The sequence below is a fragment of the Salmo salar genome, chromosome 17, assembly GCF_965601325.2.
Source record: "Salmo salar chromosome 17, fSalSal1, whole genome shotgun sequence".
NCBI lineage: Eukaryota > Metazoa > Chordata > Actinopteri > Salmoniformes > Salmonidae > Salmo > Salmo salar.
Genome location: NC_138307.1, coordinates 49,940,250 through 49,964,573, shown reverse-complemented (window position 1 = coordinate 49,964,573; position 24,324 = coordinate 49,940,250). Strand labels below are relative to the sequence as shown.

General features: G+C 45.0%; 1 protein-coding gene across 13 annotated transcripts in view; it reads right to left on the bottom strand.

The window, feature by feature from the left end:
* Positions 1 to 24,324, bottom strand: part of LOC106576095 (forkhead box protein P2) — a 110,636-nt gene that overhangs the window by 31,686 nt on the left and 54,626 nt on the right. For 9 of the 13 annotated variants that reach the window (XM_082963813.1, XM_082963814.1, XM_082963810.1 and 6 more), the window contains 4 exons: positions 12,797 to 12,886; positions 2,683 to 2,820; positions 1,723 to 1,782; positions 1,212 to 1,301 (listed from right to left, as the gene is read on the bottom strand). In XM_082963813.1, the coding sequence (XP_082819939.1) occupies positions 1,212 to 1,301; positions 1,723 to 1,782; positions 2,683 to 2,820; positions 12,797 to 12,886 (378 nt within the window). The remainder of the gene's footprint in view (positions 1 to 1,211; positions 1,302 to 1,722; positions 1,783 to 2,682; positions 2,821 to 12,796; positions 12,887 to 24,324) is intronic. The other 4 variants (XM_082963816.1, XM_082963819.1, XM_082963818.1 and 1 more) reach the window with 1 other exon arrangement.

The window sequence follows — 24,324 nt, the reverse complement described above, 5'->3', positions numbered from 1 at the left end:
TGTAACACTCAAGGAAAGGCTTGTTATTATAGGAGAATCTTGCCAAGAATTACAAGACCAAGGTGGCCATGGAATTGTGGAGAGACACTCCTGAGGATATATGTGGTGGAAGTCACACTTCACAGAGAGAGAAGCTGCAGTGGAAGACCCTTTCCTTTCTAGCCTGGGGGGAGGGGGGGCAGACAAAACTTGTGATGCGCTCACTGGAAAACAGACTGCATAATGGAGCAAGTCATGTGGATTGGACCCGCCGTCTCTGGAGAAATAAGGGAGCAATTTCTATTCCATATTTGATGGCGACGGAGGGCTGAAAATTCTATTCACAAATCCAAACAGAAACAAAGCCTCCGGGAGGTCAGTAGCAGCTTCCTGTAGGGTCTGCATAATGGGCTGCTTGAACAGACAGAGAGAGAGAGAGAGAGATGGAGGGAGGTAGGAGGGGATAGAGAGAGAGGGAGAGAGGTAGAGCGAGAGAGATGGAAGGAGGTATGAGGGAATAGAGAGAGAGGGAGAGAGGTAGAGAGAGAGAGATGTGTCTGGGAAAAGGTGTCTGTGATACCTTTTCTTGATCAATTTAACTGCTTCCCCATGTTTTGTTTAGATTTGGCCCCGGCACAGCGTGCGGCACGCTACGATGTTTGGCCCCTGTGACAGACTGCGAGCCTCGCCCGGTAGACTGGCGGGTTGTCAGTGTGATTTATGAGCGCGTCACACTCTAACTTTTCTGCTGCTCGCCACTCGGCCCAAACCCACAGAAGCAGTTCATTAATCAGCAGACCCTGTGACTCGGTCCTGTCTCTCTCTCTCTCGGCTCAAACTGGGATTTTTTTTTTGCTATTTAACATCACGTCCCTTCATTTACATGTTTTAGAAGGAGGGCGAGAACATCCCCCCTGTCCCATCATTTCTCCCCAAGTCTTCCCCAGTGGCAGATAACAAGTGTCAGTGCTTAGTCCATCAAACACACACTCAGGCACATACAGTAACACTGGGAGAACCATTAGCTAACATTAGAGAACACTGGCTTTGGATTAGCTAGCTTGGTCTGTGAAATCCCAGAAACATGGGAAGGTTTCCCCAAATCCACGGCCGCTAACCTCGAAGACTGAACTGAGTGAGACAGCCAGCAAGACATCATCTAGACTTGTTCCCTGCTTGTCTTGCCTCCCACTCCCACTGTCAGGCCATTCCGGGTCTAAACAGATACCCACCTCTTTTGCTTGCTTTCCAGGGTGCTGCTGTTGTAAAAGCTGCAGGTGTAGCTGCTCCTGCTGTTTCTTATAAAACTCCTGCAGATGTTGCTGGGAAGGGAAGAAAGAGAGATAGATGATAAAAAAAAACATTCCAGGTAACCTAGGAGAATGTCCATATTATCGTCTGGCTATGTAAATAGACATTGGCAAATGCTTCTTTTCTCTTGGTTTCATTGGTATGGTGTGTGACGTTTTGGGCATGCGGAAAGCCTCGATTTACCGAGACAGACTATATTGACCATATGGTATAATACCGTAGCAATGTGTTTGTAAAGTTCACGAGGAATCTGTTTCCATACTAGAGCAGCAAAAAGAGCATTCGCCAAGGTTCTGACATGTTGTAATTCATTTGCATTGAATTTTTTTGAAAATGAGGTGCCACGACAACACCGACACATGCTGGCTACGAATAACACACGGTGGAAGTGCCATAAATAATCCTATTCATTTTCTAGCAGGGGACACATACTGTAGTCTCGCTCTCCCGCCATGTCTTCTCCGTATGGACTTTAAATGGCCTCGCACAGTACTGGAGGGGGCACAATTAATCAATCATATTAACTAGAATACAGTTTTTGGTCTAATGTCTTGACAGGCACTGAAATGCTTTAAAGTGAATACAGCACACTCAAAGGACCGGATTCATCACTCTAAAAGTAAGGCGTTTAACACACATCACACATGACATCGGCTCTCTGCTGTCTATGCTACTCTCAGTGACTCCTGAAGATAGAGGAGGGTACAGTAGGGTAAAAAGTCTTCTAAAGAATATAAATTGCAATCAGTTTCTAGCCTGCATGGGACATCTTCCTGAAACTGAATGAATTCATAAATTCCACTAAAGATAGTAGTTAATGAAACAATCGCTCCCTATTTTCTCACTGTAGTCTATCTCTGAAATAATGATGAAAAACTCAGCTCCTTCGATCCACCCCTCTTTCATTGACTTCCTCATAACTACAGTAACTACCCTGACAGCTTTTACCTTTCCCGAGGGCTCCCAGGAAATAGACCCACTGGGGGATACAGGTAATTGGTTGTGACGTGGTCAAAGTGCGTCACTTCTAGTCTCTCTTTTATAACTGTGTCAAGGGCGCAGCGGGCGTGGATGTACTGTACCTTATGTGTGGTGGGTATACAGTGCTACACAGGCAGTGTGTGTATGTGTGTATGTGTGTGTGTGTGTGTGTGTGTGTGTGTGTGTGTGTGTGTGTGTGTGTGTGTGTGTGTGTGTGTGTGTGTGTGTGTGCGGTTCAATGGAGGCAGGCATTATGTGACCATACGCATGTAACTGCGCGTGTATGACTACGTAACTATGTGTGTGTGTCTAGGTGAATGTCTCTCGGTGAGTATGTGGTTGTGTGGGTGGGTGTGTTACTGTGCGTGTCTCTCTGTGTCTGTCTACACGGTGTGTGTGTATGTTAGGTACCTGCTGCAGCATGACAGCCTGCTGCTGTTGGAGCAGGGCCTGGAGCTGCTGAGGGGATAGGACCTGCTGCTGGAGGATCTGCTGCATCTGCTGGGGGGTGATCACCTGGGGACTCATCATGGCCACTGACACCGGCACCTGGAGGGTAGGTGGGAGAGAGAGAGCGAGAGAGAGAGAGAGGGAAAGGGGGAGCAACGGAGGTACAGAGAGAGAGAAAGAGAGGGAGGAAAGGACAGAGACCGAGAGAGAGAGAGAGAGAGAGAGAGAGAGAGAGAGAGAGAGAGAGAGAGAGAGAGAGAGAGAGAGAATGCGTCAGGGTCTGGCTGGGGACCAAAAGGTAGAGAAAGCATGTCTCCCATCACCCTTGTGCTGAGGCACTCTGTGCTGAAGGATGGATGGGTGCTGTGCCTTTGTGTTTCCTTGCTTTATTTTTGACAGTCCGCCCGCTGGGAGAAGAGAGGGATTTAAATAGACGTATACCCTAATTAGCTGAACCCTTGAACCGCCTTAGGCATGCCTATCAGTGGCGGCCATTGTGAAACAGCAAGAAAATGCACAACTCCAAAGTTGATTAAAATAACACAGTTGAAGTGGACACTTGGTATGTCCAATCAGCATTCCAGCACCCAGACAACCCTGAGGTTAGAGATCACTCAGAAAGAGCCTTGGAGAGACAGGGAGGGAGATGATTGTTAGAGAAACTTGCTCTGAGAGGATCGGTGCTAGTTGGTGCTGGTAGACAATTCTGTTTGTGGAATTACCAGCTGCCTTTCTGCAGCGCACAGAAGTTTTTCAACTTCTTCACTCTCACGAAAAGCAGCCAGAGGCGCAATTCTTTCTCCACTGACGTGTCATTTTGAAAAACGTATATGTCATTTTTTAGGTGATAAGAATCATTCAATTACTAGCTGCTGTCAAAACTGCTAGAGAGAACTTCACCAAAACAAAACAAAGATATATATTTCTCAGCCAAAGTCTTATTTATTTTATTTAACCTTTATTTAACTAGGCAAGTCAGATAAGAACAAAGTCTTATTTTCAATGACAGCCTAGGAACAGTGGGTTAAATGCCTTGTTCAGGGGCAGAACAACAGATTTTTACCTTGTCAGCTTGGGGACTCAATCTAACAACCTTTTGATTACTGGCCCAACGCTCTAACCACTAGGCTACATGCCGCCGTATTAGAGAGTAGATAGTGACTTCCTAACACAACAGATCAATAACAAAGCAAGAAAGATCCAACTTTTCTTTGCTTCTCACTTTGATTGCCTGCATGAGCACATAGAAACAGGGGAATGTAGCTTTAATGTTTATATCACTTCTTGTTCAATTCTTCATGGCTGGTATTATTATTATTATTATTTTTTTACAATGACTGGAATGAAAACAAACGCTGGGCTGAGTTTGTTTACTCTGCTATGCTGCTGAATAAAGGAATTTGAAACTTTCACTGACACCTGTTGGGGACACGGTATACTCTGAAAGTGTTATTTGACTGCAAGGGCTTTAGGCATTTTAATATTCTATTACACAGGCTCTGATATGACACATCCAACCATTGCAGATGCAGAATAGTGCACCAAATAGTATCGTATGCTAAGATAAGATGAATTAAATCTCTTGCAGGCGTCTTTAAAGAATATGACTATACTGAATATTGTAGTATGTAGTTGTGGCCATTCCATAGCCCTCGCTAATTGCGACATCGTTTAGCACATAGTCGCTATGACGGTATACGATGACGGCATGACAGAAAGGGCCAATAAGACCCTCCTGTCTCCTTAACATCTAACGCTACTGTTTAATCAAGCTGCTTGATTACTTTCCATACATCTCTCCCTGTATCCCCCCCTCCCCTCAATCCCCCCCATCTCTCAGGCCTTGACACGTCCTTGTTTTGCTCTTCTCTCCTCTCCTCAGCCCAGGTTCCCCTCTTTGATTAGCTGAGACATTTGCATGGTCACTACACATTTTTCATTTTAGAAGTCATTATGCATTAGCGCTCCTGATCGCCCAGCTTGACTAATCCTGATGAACTGAAAATCACAGCTGAAGGTCAAACTCCATCCCCAGCCCCATCCTCCTCCACCCCACCCCACCGCACCACCACATTCATGTTCAAACAAATCCTAGCCTGCCACCATTGTTCATTTGGGTCTTAGAGAGAGTGTGTGCGTGTGTGTGTGGGCGCGAGTGTGTGTGTGTGTGTGAAGGCTGTTGTGTTATAGCAGGAGCCTCACTCTCTTCTGCACTTCGTTAAGGAGACACAAAAGAAAGAGGCCGAACAAAGCAACAAAAGTCACAAATGAAACATCTGCATGTGACTAAATGCGCCGTGCTTCCACCGTCAAGTGTTATTAAACCTTAAGATACATCTGAGACGTGTAATTACACTGGGGGCCACCCCGTTGAATTGTGGGGGACAGGATGACAATGCTTCCATTTAAACCCATTAATTGGCTGCTTGAATGAGGATCCTGTGGTTAATGTGGTTGACAAATGGGGAACTTGGTGTGAGTCTGGGTTTTTAAATGTAAACATGTAAATAGTGAAAACACATAACCATACAAGACCATATAATGAATCACAACACCACTAAACACCATGTATTCTGTAAGAGGTATTTATATGTCTATATACGCATTAAAAACCCAGTTGTACAGGATGAGGATAATACTGTATCTGAACAACAAGCAAGGAGAAAAGCCCATGCATGCTGACAAGGAAAACAAGGGGATTCAAAAATGAAAATTGAAAAATAGGCAACAAATGAAGTCAAGGAAGTGGCTTTCCCGCTTTCATTAGCTTTTTAGCTCGCGAGTGATGGATGATAATCATCTTCATTTCATCGCTCTTCCCCAAACAAAAAGAGAGGCAGGCGAGGCGGAGGAGAGGAAGGCCCCGGCCCTTGGTTCATTGTTGAAGCCCCAGCACAAAGCTAATTCCAGGCATTTAACTGAATGCTTTTCTGCTTGACGTATCAGAGCCTCCAAGATGAAAGACGATAAGTAATTGCTCTCCTGGTTCTTATTCTTCACTGACAACCCATACATTTAATTTTACACACGTTCATTTACATTTTAGAGTATATGACATGATAATTGCCGGAATATAACACCTCCATTCCGCAGGATACCGCAGGATACCGCAGCCCGGGCCGCTTGATTGACAAGAGCAGTGAATTGAAAGGAACAGAGGCTGAATTGCTTCTCCTCGAAATGATTTTGCCAAGAAGGGACAAAATTAATGAGCATTTACAGGGACCGTCGCGTCATAAACACGGGCAGACAATGAACGGTCCTCTCACGCACAGGATCAGACCACCACCATGATATCAAACAACGTTATGACAACAACAACAAAAACTTAATGGGATTTCTTAAATCATTTGAAAATTAGCTACAGTTGAGGATGGTAACCGGGGAGGAAGGTAAATGAAATGGATGTTTCTAATTCTTTTATATGTGTAAATTGTTCCCAAATGGTCCTACTCCAAATCCTCAAAAGTAACACATCATATCATTGGTATGTAGGTTAACAGGATTCTAAACAAAACACACAGCATGGCAATCAAAGCAGTCTTGGGCGCTCTCTGTTTGCTCCCTATTTGTTTATTTCCTTTGCCTTAAGAAAGCAGAGGAAGGCATATAGGAAAGACGATGGCTATCAACTTGAACTTTGGAGGCCGTGTGGTTTGCTGCTTAGCTCCAAGGTCTGAGTGCAGAACAAAGGACCTTTAAATTGGATCCTGATGAGAAAACATTGGCTGCCCCTCACAAGAACAAGCACATCATTAAGGTGCTCTCTCTCGCTCGTCACACACCGAGCCAGAGAACGAACAAGCCTCTTCACGGCTGCAAAAGGTCAACTTCTTCTCCGGAGAGAAGTGATCAGGTACCTCTAGACGCCAAGGCAGCAGTTGCGGTTTATTTCCGGTGAGAGGCCTCGTATTTTATTTGATTTGACTGAGAATTGTGCGATTAAAAACCACACCACCGTTCGGTGGTTCTCTGCATCGAACCGGACCAATGGGCAGATGAATGCACCTTCAACGATTCTACCCACTTTGGCTTCTCTCTACAACAATGGATTTATGACCAAATCAAATCACACTAAAGATATCCCACAGTATCAGACTTAAAACTTAAACAATTAAGGGGTGAAAAAAGACATGAATTTCTCTCAATTTCCCTAGAATTCACTTAGCGGTAATAAGTGGGGGAAGTTCCCGATTAGATGTGGGACTGAGGCATAAACAGGGCCGGTGATGGGATGGTGAATGGAGTGAATAACGTAAGGGCCTCTTCAGCACTAGCTAAATGGTCTCAGAGCAGCCACAGATACTGTTTAGAAAAATAAAATGAGAAATGGAGGGGCGTCAGGTGGTAATTACTTGAGCTGCTTGGCAGAGACAAGCTTCAGTGTTAATTAAGTTGTTAGACCCATTTTATCCCAGAGAAGAGTGAGGGATAGAGAGAGGAAAGAGAGAGAGAGAGAGAGAGAGGATGGAATTCCTCCAGTGTCCCCCTCTAATTCATCTCAATCCCGGTCTCCCCAGGGGCCAAGGGCCCCAAACTACAGACCCTCTGAGCTGCTGAACTTCTGACCCCTCCAGTCCCTTTCAGCTGACACTGCTCATTTACTAACCAATTACTGCCAATGGTGGCCAGGCTCTTATTGATAGGGGGCTACTTCATGGCCAGACCACCAAGGCTTCCTACTAGGCCTCCTTCCCTCCCTGCAAGCTTTGCTTACTTTTCAGAACTTCTCAGAGAAGTGGGCAAAGTGTAATACATAATGTAATGCACACACACACACACACACACACACACACACACACACACACACACACACACACACACACACACACACACACACACACACACACACACACACACACACACACACACACACACACACACACACACACACACACACACACACACACACCTCACACACACTTCGGATTAGGAGATCAATACTCCAGATTGTCAGGACCAGAGCTAATTTTCTTTCTCCCAAATCAGCACAGTATGCGACATGCAATCTATCAAAACATAAAGACACCAATTGCATGAAGTCCTCTAATAAAACAGATGTGGGTTATGGTAGATGCAGTAGTCCTTCAAAACATATCTATCTCTGGGTAGATAATCCTGATACCCTTTTCATTTATAAAGCTGAGGACATGTACTGTGTAACAGTACTATGTCACTACAACAGTGTCTGTAATAGTGTTTATAACCTCCAGTGGCTAGTGGAGAGGAGCAGACACACTGTATTATCACAATAGCTCTCCGTACTGTCTTTCCCAGTTGATATTTCCGAACGGGTCTCCTAGCAGGTATCTTGGTGTGTGCCATAGTAGCTGGTACTCTTGGAGGGAACAGCCAGTCTGCCTTGTGATGTTCCAGGTACTACAGAGACCGCTGGATCAGTCGCTTCATCAAATGACACGCGCTAAATTACAAGTGCTTCAAGGAGCTCAGTGAATTATAGTTCATCACTTGGAAAGGCTTCCCAACACCTGGTCTGCTACTCATGCCAGATCTGCGAGTTAGTATCCAATTAACACCCGGGCCAGAATAATCAGATCGCATGTGTAAGGGTCTGGGTATAACTCGCTTATTGCTTCCATGCATCTTCTGTCAGAAGGTAAATGTGTTGCTGCTACATCAAAGGTCTGGGGGATGTAGCACTTTCTTCATGTTTTTCTACGCTGCCGCTTGCCTTGGGGTTATATTTCAACTTCTTTTGCATCACAATGATGAACCTCCTCTGTCCTCAGAATTTAGCAGTCTTGTCCTGTAGGTTTGTGTAACTAACACAGATGGGGGGGAAAAAAGAGAATAAAATATTGTTTTCTTGTTACAAAAGCATGCAGTCACCGAGGGTGTTCGAGCGAAAATGTGCTGACACTTTTTTTTCTCCTCCTTCTCCAAAAGTCAACAGAAGGTTTCTTCATGAATAATAACAAAATGTTTTTCTGCTGTGATCATTTTTTCTCTCCTATTTTGAGATCCTACCACTACCAGGGGGAATGCAGAGCAGATATTAATACATGTAAATGTGGAATACCATCCTCCATCCTTAGCCTACGTCCTTAGCCCTTATATCTGTAGCCTTTTCTCAGAGTTCTGCGTTCCAGATGGGGGACTATAGTCAGATGAATGTTAAGGAAAGTGGCGTAGGGATATTTTACTGTGATGAGATGTATGGCGGCGACCTTTAAAGCAGTGACACCTTCAGGATGGCCCAGTGCCCACAGTCTGATAGGGAGGCAGATCTGGAGTCACTAAACCACTAAGAAAGGCAAGAACCAACATGATATTTATAATACAGCTCCTCTCATCCATAAACCAACCAACAGCCAACCTGGAACAGTCAGTCATTTTACACGGTTCAGAGTTCAACCACTGTACTGTATATTCATTCAAGGTGAATTTGGTGGCATGGTACTTGGTGTCATTACTGTTAAACTGCCTTAAAAACATGATATAGTCTTGGTTGACGCACTCCTTAAAAACATGATATAGTCTTGGTTGACGCACTCCTTAAAAACATGATATAGTCTTGGTTGACGCACTCCTTAAAAACATGATATAGTCTTGGTTGACGCACTCCTTAAAAACATGATATAGTCTTGGTTGACGCACTCCTTAAAAACATGATATAGTCTTGGTTGACGCACTCCTTAAAAACGTTGTATAAAAGAGAAAGTGCTTTCTAAACACCTGTCACGGCTCAGGTTTTGCATGGCTGATGGTTAACCATTAGCTACTAGAGAGTCAGGGAAAGTCAACGAGGAGGGGCTGGGGAGTCTGCTATGTCTTCTATGCTAATAGAGCTGAGGGGCAAATCCAATATTAACCTATGGCACGGATCTTTTGTCTGGGTTGCATAATGTGAAGAGGCATGGAGGGTCTAGCTAGCTACTCCTCCACGGGGTGTCTTTGACACACAGAGTGAAGACCTCCTTTGTTCATCTACAGCGTTGTGCGATCACCTCGTTAATGCCCCTCTCGCACTGCGTGTGTATGTGTGTGTGTTGGGCTTGGGCAACCCTTTCCAACGGTCTTCAGAGGAGGTCAGCGGATCACACCCACCTTCTTTTATGCTGTATACAACGCTGTCATCAACGAGACATACCCTATCGCCATGGCAGCCCCTCGCTCACCGACACGTACACACTGATCCAGTCCAGATACAGCTGTTTACTCAAACCTTCCCCGAACACCTAACGTGCCTCCCACACGGCGCGGCGCCATCGTTATTCAACGCACACGCTATACATGTGTCACCGTGCCAGGCTTTGTGGTGTACCCAGTGTGTTATATGCACATACATCACAGGTGAATTGCTAAGGCAGCAAGGGCCTAGCCCACATCAAGGCAGGAGGGAATCAGCCTCAGACAATAGAAAACAAACAAACTAACAAGGGCCTCATTGACGGCGTCTGACAACTTGAGATGTTGACTTGGTTCGGGAGAACAATTGTCAGATTGCAAAGGCCTCGGTAATCCTCCCTTCCCTATTCGTCATCTTGCCCGTCTCTTTAATTGTATTCTAAATGTCAGTGTATAAATGCGTTCGGGGAGATAGATATTGCCACAGTGAGAGGGAGAGTAGAGCAGTAGAAAAGAGACGAGAGGGTGTTGTGTGCCTTGGGAAATCCTTGTAAGCAGCATGGCGAAGGCGAGGGGATTTACTGGGAGAAATAGGTGTTTATTGAGCGCTCCCATGGGCTTACTGGGTAATGATAGACCTGTCACATTACGCAAATGTGGAAAAGCAGCTTGTGCCGCCGCGTCAACACCGCGATGAACCTCCGGATAGAATTAGTCAGGCGAGAGCCTTTAGCCGCGAATACAAGTAATTAAAATTGCAAGCTGATGCGTTTATATGCTTGTGTACTAAATAATCTACAGTGTATCGTCTTCCCTGCTCTTAAATACCGGAAAATGCCGGGATTTATCAGTGACTTAGAAGCGTATAAGCAGTAAGCAGGCCTGTCACACTAATATTAATCCATTCCATGTTTCTAGCTGCTTTAATAAGACAAGGGGATCAATTTCTCTGATACCTGCAGAGGAACACATGCAGTTAGTTTTGCTAGTGACTCAATCAAGACAGGTACTATTGAAGCGTGGGAGTTCTGGAGCTTTTCCGGCCTTGTAATCCAGGTAAATAAAGATTGTTGGGTAAACTCAACTGGAAGATAGGCGATACCGTTCCATAAAAGTGTTCCATATGAACATTTGACAGTGTCATTACGAATCTCTTGGGCGATGTGGGCCCTGAATAGTTACATTATTGAGTGTGTGTGCGTTTTAAATGATAAAATATAAAATATTAACAATAGAAAGACAAGTCAAAATGGTGGATTCAGAAATAAAATCATACAGCTAAAGTGACAAAACCAAAGCAACCTAGTGGCGTTGAGTTGATATACACCTGAACACCATGGGCTGTGCTACTACCTCTCTACAAAGACTTTCAGTCTGGACATTAAAACAAAGAGGTGAAGACATCAATAAAGGACGGATCAACAGCTGGATTAACTAGAGTCACTACACGCTGCTCACACGGCCCCCGATTCATATTGATTCATATCGCTAACATGAGGAGGATGGGAGTAAGCAAATGTAAATATTCAATATTTACCATTCTCTGCTGTTATTAGAGCCCGTGGATCAGTCATAGACCAGCTGTTAGTGCTATCACAGAGACTTACCCCCATCCAATACTATTGCCCACTCCTCACAAGTATTGCACAAGTACAGCAATTTGCAGATCACTCACTGGGTTGTGAAACCCATTATTTTCTGTATGCAGTACACCCAACTAGTGAAATGCTATGGACCTAACAATACTGTATAGAAATAGAGAATGTATGATAAACAATGAATATCTTCAAACTCCCAGTAATGCTAATTTCTTTGCACGAAACACAAAAGAAAAATGATCCATGAATGAATATGCCTGATAATATTAACACTTCTCGACACAGACACATTTTCTCGATTTGAATGATTTAAATGAAAGAGAAAGTGTGACGAAGGGCGGCACATTGCTTGAACCTTATATTTTCGCCACCGTGTAATGAGGTACACAGGGGTGTGACTCCAATTGAAGGTGTCGCCATTGTTAGACACTGCGAAAAATATTAACGATGAGGTTAACACCAATTTCCCCCCCCCATCTCTCATTAAATGCACAGGGGTAGTAATGAGGTAAACCAGTGCTCCTTGATAGCACTTATTAGCTGAGTGGAGGGCACACACTCTCACACTTCAATTTTACCCCCCTCCCAAAAAAAAACCCCCCGAAAGCTTGAGAAGCAGTCGCAGATATCAAGGGGCTTACATAATTGTGAAGCTAGCAAAGAAAATAACTGTCTTATTATTGACTAAATGAGCAGAATGACAGATCCTGTGTGACTGTGGATGGAGAAAAGGAATCAACAGGAATAAATGAGGGAATGGGAGGAGGAGTGAAGGAAGAAAAGAGCAGATGATGCAGTATGACTGTGACCTTTTATCCAAATTACTGACAAACAGAAATAGACAGTAGCTATGAATCAATAAGGCAAATGAGCTGCCTTTAACAACCCCTGTATTAAATCTGACGTGTTGTGCAAATAAGTCACCTCTGGATCTGGTGGCGTTGCAATACTATGGTTCAATTGGAGAAAAGTGTTGAGATCATTGATGTTTCACTTCCTACTTCTTTGACTTGCAGATATCGTTGTGTTTCATTCCATACAATAACCTTTATCTTGACATAAAGAAAGTATACCTCATAATACCTTCTCGTCTTTAACCCCGACCCTAATTCTGTAACATCTGATGAAAGATAGGACATAAGACCATGTGTGGAGACTTGACCATCGAAAGTTGGAAAAACAGAGGCAGGCAAAGGTCGATTTGTTTCTTTGTGTATAAAACAGCTTGCTTTGCTTTGAGGACAGGTTGTCTCAGGTTTGCGAATTCCAATGACAGGTTCCAGAATTGCATTGCCAAATCAAACACACTTGTGGAGCAGAAGAAATCTTCTTTCTGAGACAGCATGTATTATGGATGGATTTGAGAGATTAGTGACCATGCTGCTCACCTGCAGTGGACGCTGTTTGTCGTTGTTCTTTGGAGATTTCAGGCCACTGCCTGGCTGTTGTAAGAGTAATTGTCTCGCTGCTTGTAGGGCCTGGAGAGAGAGAGAAGAGAACACGGATAGAGAGAGAGAGAGAACAGGGGGAGAGAGAGAGAGAGAGCAGGGAGAGATAGAGAGGGAGTAGAGAGAGAGGGGGGGACAGAAGAGAGAGACAAAGAGAAAAAAGCTAAACAATAGATTTCTTTGGGATGACAACCAAGCAGAACATTGAAAATATTAAGAAAAGCTATTAAACTAGCCGAAATCTGTCAAGAAATATTATCCAATATTTTCGGCGACACTCTCTGACATGGCTTATAATACGCCAGAGATCCATTTTTGTGCTAATTCACACAGAGCCATGATCAAGGATAAATACAGTTTGTCTAAAGCACCCTTGAAGAGGAAGGTTGGAGAAAAAAAAGCAAGGCGTCAGTAGAATTGACCTGTCTAGTGTGTGCTCAACTGAAATACCCACTTCTCTGCAAATTACTAGGCTATTTGCATATTCATAATATCAATTTGAAGTAGAGGCAGGCGATGTGGAGTGTTCCTACAACCCGTAATTAAAGTTGACAAAATCAACATCAGATTACCTTTGGAGTGAATTAACTAGGAAGCCAGGTTTAACACTATGCATTAACGCTGCTTATGCACATGAAGGGAGAGAGAGAGAGAGAGAGAGAGAGAGAGAGAGAGAGAGAGAGAGAGAGCGAGAGAGAGAGAGAGGGAAAAAAGCCCTCTCCCTGTCAGATGAAATTGGCTAACATGCTGTTTACATATGGCAGAAAGAATGATAAAATGTTAAACATCTATCATCAACATCTAGACACGACTGATAGATATAGAGACAGGCTTGATTTCCCAGACGCGTTCAGGGTGAGATGAGAAGATGAAGCCGAAGCCCATGCAATGTACTCTGTGTCTGACAAGTACAAAACTCATAGGTACAATGGCTACCTACTCCTCTGCTTCAAGGCTACAACTGATGAAAGTCAATATGTCAGAAAGACCATTCAGAGCAGCTGGCAGCAGCATACTGTAGAAAAACAAAAACCAGAAGCACCCAGTTAAAAACACAAAAACAACACAACACTTTCACAGGTGTTTATTTTCGAGTGAAGGAGAAGGATAAGAGGAATAAGGGGAAAAAAACACCTCTCCTTCAGACGGAGAGTGACACTTCTTCCTCCCTGAGAATCATGGGGCCTTATTTTATTTTCCTGGTGCTTGCCAGTATCCATGACAACAGCTGCTTTGACAGGATGTGCATATGGCACTGCACTGCCAGCTGGTGTGAACAATGTTTGAACTAGTACATTGAGATGCTGAGCAAACAGGGGGAAGAAGAGAGAGGGAGAGAGGGAGACGAGAGAGGGAGAGAGCGAGAGAGAGAGAGAGGGAGAGAGAGAGAGGGACAAGAGTGAGATGGAGGGAGATAGAGAGAGGGAGAGAGGGTTGCCACGTCTTAACCCTCTGGGACAGCAGCCACCCCCCTGATCAATTATGAAAAGACAGAGCAAGGGGGCTGGGACTGGGGGCTGGGGAGGGCTGGGGCTGCCACAGTCTGTCTGCTGGAGGCTCACAGGAGCCAGACGTTTCTGAACTAAAGTAAACAAACACAATGCAGTGGCGCTGGGTTCTAACTTGCATTGATCTGTCTACCTCAGAAAGACGAGTCTCAGATTCAGTCTCAGTCTCAGCTGAAACCCACCAGTGAGGTGAGCCATGGCCTTAAACTTCACAAGACACTCAGAGACAGAAGGGGAGGGAGAAAAAAAATCACCAACATCTACCAGGGCTGGCAGTACAAAATCTGATACCGTCTGTCAGTCTTTCTACGCTTTGTTTGGGCTTTCAGAATGAGGAGAAATTACAAAATGGAGTTCAGATTTGAAATTATGTTTGTGTTTGTGTGACGGAGCAAATGTGAAAACAAAACAACTTTCCCGGCATCGAGACTTCCAAAAAATCAGTGCAGTATTAAAATGTGGCCCCAATGAATCTAATTTTGACAGTGAATTGGGCTACTTTCCGAAACCCACTCAAGTCCAGCACTGATGCCTGATTCACAATACCGTGCCAAACAGAACCATACCGAGTGGCTTGGGTTGGGTTTGCCCCTGTAGTGTGAATCAGGCAGGCTAGGAAGGCTTAATAAATGGCTGATGGATGCAACACAACAATTTACAGCAGGAGGAAATGTTTCTCTGTCCTTGGAATCAATACTGACTGTTTTCTGTTGAACTGTAGAAAACAAAGACAAGAAAGTCACTCAATACAACACAAGGGTCAGAAGTAAAGAGGAGGAGAACAGGACAGGGAATGAGACATTTTAACGGTGTGTCCGATATCGGCCCTGACAGCGATGCGACTGGGAGTGTACAGCTTCGGTCTATTCAAGCTTATTAGAGGTGAACTCTGGTCACAATCTAGAATTGTACTTTTTCCACGCACTCCGTATCAACACAGCCTCGCTCGAGTTTGTGACGCCTTAAACCGACAGAAACGTCATCGGTGTAGCCGAGGTTACGTTTCCCTTTCTGTCAGTATTTCTGAATATTCAGTCATTACTGGGGAAAGCAGCCATCCATTTTCAGCGTCGATTATAGACTTGGCCTAACTCCACACACACAGAGCTCTCTCCCCCTCTCTTCTCCGCCTGACTATACAAAGCAGAGGCATGTCAAGAAAAGTCATCAAAAGTTTTTGCTGAAGAGCCGCTCGGTGCGCAGACAAAACATACAGAGCAGTCCGCCTATTTAACCTGGGTTGCTATGCAGGGAAAATGACACCTCCTGTCTGTTAATGCACACACTGTATAAACAGAACAATGTCGCGCATTCTTGAGACGGCTGTAAAGGGGCCTGCGAAAGAGCTCTGGCTTTAACATAAATAACCAGGCACTCAGAACGGCATATTTGATGTTGATATCCATCGCCGAGGATAGAAGACAAAAAAAATAAACACAAAGACACACACACACACACGCACACGCACACACACACACAAAAGGCCACGGCTCCACCGACTGTGGACTCAGGGATCCTTAGGAGAATAAGATTCAGCCCAAATGGATGTGGTGTAATTGGTTTCAGATAGCCAGGTCAGGAGAAATGAATTCAGGCAACTATTATGCGAAACGGAGGGAGAAACTAGAATGTTTACACAGGCACTCCCCCCTGCTACATGAATAGGCGTGCAGAGATCACTGCAAAGAGGAGAGAGACAGACTAAAGAAACATATGTCAGCCATACTCTCCCCCCCCCCCCCTTCAGTCCACAGCCTGTGTTTAGACTTAATGCAGAGAGGTAATAAGGAACACATCACAATGCACCTTTGTGAGCTGGGCATTCCAACATCTTAAACAAGCATGAAATACATTAGCGGCTCGCCGTGACTGGCCACACCATTACAAATCCACAGATTGCTTATGGTGGCTGAGTGTTGGGTTATGGCCAGGGAGAAATAAGTCATCTGAAGGAATGCCACTCGTTCCAATACGTTTTCTAGTGACAGTATGAAATAAGCCCTGAAATCAGAATTATGGTATATCGAAAGGAACCGTGACATAGTGTTTGGATTGGGTATGTCACTTCCTGAACTGCACAGGTGGTGGAAGTTCTAGTCATTAAAGAGTGTAGGGTACTTATATGATGCTACTTCCTTAGTGTGTGTGTGTGTGTGTGTGTGTGTGTGTGTGTGTGTGTGTGTGTGTGTGTGTGTGTGTGTGTGTGTGTGTGTGTGTGTCTGTGTGTGTGTGTGTGTGTGTGTGTGTGTCTGTGTGTGTGTGTTTTAGCAGTAGGCCCCAGCCTCTGTGCGGAGCAGAGGGCTGCTGTTCAACAAGACTCTGTCATCCAGAACATCTCCGGGCCTGTTGACATGGCAGACTTGTCCAACTAGAGACCAGACACTGGGCTTATCTCCACTTACCCTCCCTTCACTGCTACCGGGAAACACAACACAACCCGCCCCGGAGAAAACAGACCGAGGAGGAGGAGAAAAAAAGACGAGTGCAACACTTTATCAAGCCAGGGGAGAGAGGGGAGTCGCATGCCATGGAAAACAAGGCACAAACAGTTTAAGCTGAACAAACAAACAGGGGCTGATTGGACTGTGGCCTGCAGGCGGTACGGCTGCAGGAGATAGCATAGGAGGACCTGGCACTACACAGCAACGTACTGACACCACATTGCGTTATGTAAGTGGATTCAGGATAGAACAGAGGCTTCCTTGGAGGGGCTGGTGGCATGAAGAGAGGGATAAAACATTCTACACAGTTCATGAATGCAGAAGTGGACGGACTTTCATGAAAACAAGCAAAGTGTGACCTGGGATCGTTGGGAGCGATGGAATTGGAATCTTGTTGAAGTCTTTCACTGGATCAAACAGTAAAAAAATGCATGAATGACATCTGCATACAAAGTGTGTGGTGTATTCTGTACCCCAAAATCGTCCAATTAGTCTGACACAGGACCAAAGCATCTGTCTGGTTGTCTGGTGTATCCTCATATTGATTCCCCTAACTGAAGTGACTTACTAGCAGGAGTAGAAAGATTCGTATCCCTTTCATAAAAGGTCATCCAGAACAGTAATGCACCAGTGGCTTCAACAATACCTGGCAGTGTTTCCCTTATCACCCCCAGCTCCACAAAGCCATCCCAACACAATACAGTGGGATCCGCCTGCACTCTGCTTGACTGGCTCCTCAGAAAATAAACCATTACTGGAAAATAACGACACCGTTAGACTGGAGTTACAGAAACAAATTGTAGCAGGGTCGGAGTACACAGAACCATGGAGCGGAGAGCTCGACTAAGGCCCAACAAACAAGAGGTAAACAAAAGTCAGTGAGTTGGTGAATCAGCATCGGAGGGAGGGGGAGAGAGAGTTCGCACAGATAAATCATGCCATTATCTCATACTGGGAAAAAATAGCTGTGGAATCAGAGGTTAGTGTTTTTCTATGGTTGTTGATGATATAGGGACACACCGGGACCCCCCCCCCCCCCCCCCCCCCCCCCCCCCCCCACACACACACACACTCCTGAGCAGTAGAGGAGAGGGAGAGGATGTGGGAGTAATGAGCATTTTTATGTATGACTCAATAAATCAACAGAGTCTGCAAAGGTGGAGGGAGCGAGGGAGAGAGGGAGCAGTCCGTTGAGAATCTGCTTCAGCCACAGGACAGAGAGGAGAGCTAACCAGCAGAACAATGGGCTTCTGTGTGCTGCTCTGGTCTGCTCTGCTTCCTCCGTCTGGGGCCACGACTCACTACCAACACAACTAAAGTCTCTCTCTCTATGTCCGTTCCACACTCTCTTTCTACGTCTGTTTCTTCCTCTCCCTCTCTATCTTCAGCCGCCCTCTCTCTTACTCAGTGATTCTCGCTCTAAGAATTCCTTTCATTTTACACACATCAATCTCACAATCAATTTCTTTCTTCCCTTCTTTCTCTCTCCTCCATTTCTCTCTGTGTTTATTGATCCTCTAGATTAAGAATCCCAGGGCAAGGGATTGTAACACACAAACAATGGAAATTATTTCAGGGTGTGCTTATTTGCCTTCCCCTTGCATCTATTTGGCCTGCGCCTGTAGACAATTATGCTTCCCCAGCCCCAGACTCAGGTGCTAATAACGAAGGACAAATAGAATCATATGTGTAAACTTCTCCCTCTGATGAAAATTTATATTAACTTTCTGCCACTGTAAACAGAGCCGGCATAGCTCAGCCCTCCCCAGTGAATTGTAAGACGAATTCAGGCATTGCTACCCCAGGAAGCTGTGCACTTATAGGGGAAAGGGGGGAGAAAATATGGAATCCTGCTCCATTGTGTAACCTCACACTTATTTTTCCAGCTCGGGAGAGAGACAAAACATGGGTCTGCTCAGCCCATCAGTGGAGAGAGAGAGAGAGAGAGAGAGAGAGAGAGAGAGAGAGAGAGAGAGAGAGAGAGAGAGAGAGCTCTATTCTGTCTATCCGCCCTGGAGGAGAGAGAAACAGTGCCAGCAATAACACACCAAACAGAGCGAGCCTGCCATCGTTCACTGCAAACACAAACATTCATACACTTCCCACCTCCTGCAGATACTGTCATGGATATTCCGTGCAAATACAAGGAAATCTTGTCTATGGAGCGAGCATAATAGTTTACAGCTTGCCAGCAACCTGTGAGGTGAACTTATACACCACATAAAATACACCGCTGGGAACAAGTTAGAAAAACACCTACAAACCACCTGACATTGTCTCGATGCATCTATTCCCTGTTTCTTCCCTTCTGAAATTCTATTTATCCCGCTTCTCTTCTGGTGGCTTTAGTAAAGCCTTCACTTTCAACTGCAGTATATCACTGGGTTTAGATAAGGTGACTCACGGACCATTCGCAGTTCTTTTATCTGCTCGTCTTAGGGAAGTCCTTTACAGTCCAACAACTGAACGCTACCACAATCTACTATGAAAAAGAGAAGAGACTGCCTTTCACTTACACCTGAGGGAGGTGTGTGGGGAGAGAGTGTATGTGTGAGTGTACGTGTGTGCGTGCCTAGTGTGTGTGTGTGTGTGTGTGTGTGTGTGTGTGTATACAGTATATGTGTTGGGGTGTGTGTGTGCATGTGCATGCCTGTGTGTTTGCCTGCACCCCACCACTCCTTAACGGTCCAGGCACACACTTGATTCGCTTGATTCCCCTTTCAAGTGATTATGATCCATCTCCTTTTTCACAGTTCCAGACGGCTGAACGTCACACAGTTGGAAGAATACCTACTATTAAATGTTGCATTAAAAGCATCTACAGTTCATTTAGAGCAGGGCCAACCAGTGGAAAAAGAAAAGCACTCTGGAAAACTGAGCTTGGAGGGCAATGGATTGGAGCTAAAACGTATGTGTTTCCGGGAGCTAGGGGACGGCAGAATGAAGTTGTTTTCCACCATCAGTGTTCTGTTTGTGTCTGTCTTCAGTTACTAAGAGGCTCACACAACAAAGTGGATGGCCGGAGGCTATGAGCTTTCTGACTACGGCACAGGAGAGCAGGGAACCTTTCAACGGCATCGACAGAAGATCATGTGTTTGTGCAGGATGTCAATACCAATACACATGCCTAAAATGATACGCACGCACGCAGGCACGCAGGCACACACACACACACACACACACACACACACACACACACACACACACACACACACACACACACACACACACACACACACACACACACACACTACACTGCCAAAAACCTTGAGTCATAAAAGGACTGTTAACAAAATCCTATTGAAATGAAAATATGCAATATGAGAGTAAAGCTTCACCACATCCAAGCACTGCCAAAAACCGGCCTGGCCCCATATCTGAATGTGTTATGAACTAACTATCCTTGAGCTTGATTGTGTGTTTAATCTCACCCATTTAACACCCATCATTACCAAATCACATTGATACACCACTAGTGCTTATGGACCAAAGTGGACTTAACCAGGAATCACATACTGTCTATGAAGGACAACAGCATCTTAGGTAGATTGAGGCCTTGTCTCTTCCCTTCCACAGAAATTGAGCTTTTAGATAACTGAGCTAATCAGCTCCAGTGTGCTTTGCTGTAGCCAGTTGGTCACACCCCCTCGGAGGCTCTCATGCTGCAGGTCAATAGAGTGCGTCTGGCCCTGGCAGAGGCTCAGGTTGTGTGGTAAGTCTTACCTCCGGGGTCGATTAAATGCCACTCTGACCTTAGTTGTAAATGAAAACCTTAATGACTGCATGGCTAACCCAATAGCCATTGGGCTGAGTGTGGAGCTAGGCTAGTATTTTGCATGGGCTGGAATAGAGAGCGCACACAGCAGTTGTATTGGGCTAGGCTGTTTCTCATGTTTGTAGCCAATTCAATTGGCAGTGCAAGGAGGAATGAAGCAGTCCTAAACTTTATTAATCTAGCTTTCCTGACACTACCAAACAATGGCGGCACAAAGAACAAGGAAAAAATTCAGAAGATAACACTCCGTACTGATTCTCTCAGCACACCTTCACCTAGGTGACCAGAAAGTGGTTGCTTTCTGTTCGATTACCTGGGTCCTGTGTTGTCATTAGCCTCTATGGGAAGAGCCTCCAGCCCATCCAAGATGCCAGGGTGATGGATCTCCGGGGCCCAATCTCAATGAACGCCCGGTTCCCCCAAAGATCACTGAAGTTAATGGCCACTACATCTAGCCGTGGAGGGTCAATGCATCTCCGTCAACTGTTTCCCTGCTTATGGAGTTACGCTTTCAACACCTCCTTCTCTTCACATACCATCCCCACCACTCTATCTCATCCAGTTGTCTTGTGAATATTCCAATTACTCCGTGTGTCTGACCTTTAAGTGAGCTGCGATAGATACAGTTATCTTCTCCTCTCTGACACGCCGCGTCTATCAATCAGCGTCTTGCCTGCCTGCCTGCCTGCCTGCCTGCCTGCCTGCGGTGGAGGGAGGCTGAGAAGTGGAGGATGGCTGGGAGGGAGAGAGGAGGCAGAGCTATGGCTCTGGAAGCGCTATCCCCGTACCGCTCTGACTACAGGAGAGTTGTGTATGACTAAGGTGGGAAGTGAGATGAGCACAAGCCCCATAGATAAAGATGTACACACACACCAGTGAACACATCTGCAGGCATAGACACAAGCAGTCACAGATGGTCACACACAAACACACACATGAGCGCACACAAACACACACACACACACAGTGGTGGAAAAAACAACATGAAATATATTTGTTTCAGACCACAACCTGGCTGACTATACCCTTGCTTCCATAAACAAAGCCCTTTTTCAATTTTTCAACGGCATCCTATAACACGCTTATAAGAATAACCTCCTAGCGTGAAAAAAGTCATACTTCTTTAGTTTCATTCTTTTCCTCCCCTTTCCAAAGGGCTAATCTACATCTTTCATTGAATCAAGAATGGAAATTCAGGAGAAATGCTTCTTTTTCAATTTCATGCTGAAGTAGCTCAAGTTAGTGGATGTAATTTCTCCTAACAAGAAAATGTATCACTGTGTCGCTCACTTAGTGTGTCCATGTGAGAAGCGGGGGGCTTTTTGCATTTTCAATTTTTTTGGGGGCTTTGATAAATGTGCCAAAAGCACGATCACTCCCTCCACAGCACTCCACACAAGGCCGGCACAATTACACTGGTTATTAAAAAAAACCTCCGACTTGAATCTACATCAAAAAGAAATGACAGATCATTTATAGCAAAGGAAGGAGCTACTGCATAGAAATAGATCAAGCGGAAGGGGGTGTGATTTCATACTCTAAGAGTGTCAATCCTCAACATTGTTCAGATGATCATACATTGTATATCATTGATGTTATTGAACCTATAACACAGTTAAAGTTCGTACAGGAAGTGATAAACATGCTGCTATGTTGAAGTCTGAAATTTAGGTAATCAACTGTGGAAATGTGGATGATAAAAACTTGTACCAAATAAGCAATATTTCTGCACTCTAAAGACATTAACAAAAGCCCATACCTCGTTTGGGGTAAAAAATGTGACATTTGAGCAAATTACGATGATCATTTTCATAGGGAATTGGATGATGAAGTCCAAACAGGTGAAAGTGAATGCATAAAGCAGCACTATCACCGAAACAATCCCACGCATGGCCAAGTCACTCAGCTAATGTATATATATCATGTAAACTTCTGATAAATGCATATGCAGAAACAATCAAATCTTCCCATTTTTATTGGTGCCTCGTGCACAAAGACTCAAGCGTGAAACCCAATATCAGCTTAGTGTCAACTCGAGCATGAAGCGCTGCTACGCATACCACAAAGCATGTTCTGCATATGCTCATAGACTTCCCTTATCAGGCTGAAAGAACGAAGCAGCTTTCCACTGCTATCACTGATCAATTCAACCCCAGTTAAGTTGTCCCAGTGCAGGTACATAACCAGTGGTTAGGGCCTTGATGAGGACTGGCAGGCTGCAGGGGATGGGGAACAGAGAACAGCTTCATTAGAGGGTCTGTCTGGTCTGCAAGGCTGGGGTACTTTGCTGTAGGTCTTCAACTCTTACTTCCATTTGTCCTCCCTTAAACTGGGGTGAGACCAGACGAGAGGAGACGGGAGAGACACCCAGAATGGCTGATGAAGTGATGAAGACATCCGAGCCAGAATGACAGGAGAGGAAATGGAACGGGAACGTCTGCAGCTAAGGCCTCTGGACCAATAAGGGGAGCTTCAAACGAAAGCCCGCTAGTGAGAAAGGCAGACCGTAAAGCCAGAGCTAAGTGACATGTATGTCTGTTTGAAAAAGCCTCTTGTGTATTTGGCGAGGTGAGGCCCGGGCTTATTTACTGGGTTTGTTAGAAAGGCCTGAAGAGGAGAAGAGCAGCCGGCTGAGAGAGGAAAAAGGCCCCTACTACATATACATACAATGTTAGCCGGGAGGCTGTGGGTGGAGGATGAGCATCTCTTCCCTAGAAGGCTTACAGCCACAGCTTTCAGGGGGGAATAAACCATTCACATATTCAGGAGGAATATTCTGTTTGGAGTCAGAACACCTGATAGTGTTCGTGCATAAAAAGCAGAGAATGCTAGCTGACATCTGGTGTTTGGTCCATGGACAGTGGAAACAGTTGGGGTTAAGAAAAGGACTAAGGACCGCGGACACTGGAGCTGCCTACTTCTAGTCATCCCATTTAATCAGATTTTAATATTTGTTTCAGGAGGGAAGGAAAAACAACAACTGCAAGGCAGGCGTTTTGGACGCTGATTTGTGACTATTCATGGCTAAAGCGGAGAGAAACTGTAATACTAGACATGCTTGTTAAATTCACAACGCTCCAAAGCTGCCTTCTAGCAAATCCTGCCTCTTGGTTGTCAGCTTAAGACGTAGGACATATGCATATGTGTTATTTCTAAGCTCTGTTAAATGGATAGCGGTGTCGCAGGCTATCAAACGTCTAAGCCACTTGCTTTGGGGAATCGCTTGTGTAAGGCAAGCAGCAATGTATTCGTCTCTACAACTGCATCTTTAAGGACGTTTTTTTCCCCTCCTTCCCCCCAGCAAACTCTACATCACGAACCCAGGCATAATGTAAGCACCTTCAGTGACTGGCCCCTCCACCTCGCCGTATTAACGACCTGCTAGTCTATTGTTAGTCAATGACAGGGGAGTGGCAACAAACAATGACAGAATGCCTGTTTCAATACAATTATTGTGAAGGGGTGAACAATCTGAGATGCATTCTTAGAGAGAAGAAAAAAAGCCATCTGCAAATAAATGATTGTTGGGCATTGAGCTGTAGCAATAGCCGGGGGCTTACGGATCCAGGACTATGGATCGAGCACTATTTATTTCCCGGTCGTAGGGAGCGGAGCAGGGCGGTTTAGGAGGCATAAAAGGAAATGAGTTGTGAAGTGGCCATTGATCCTGACCTGCACTGGCTGGCTGGGTCTTATTTATAAAGCGAGGTTAACCCTGACTCTAATCACTGGCTCTAACCCACA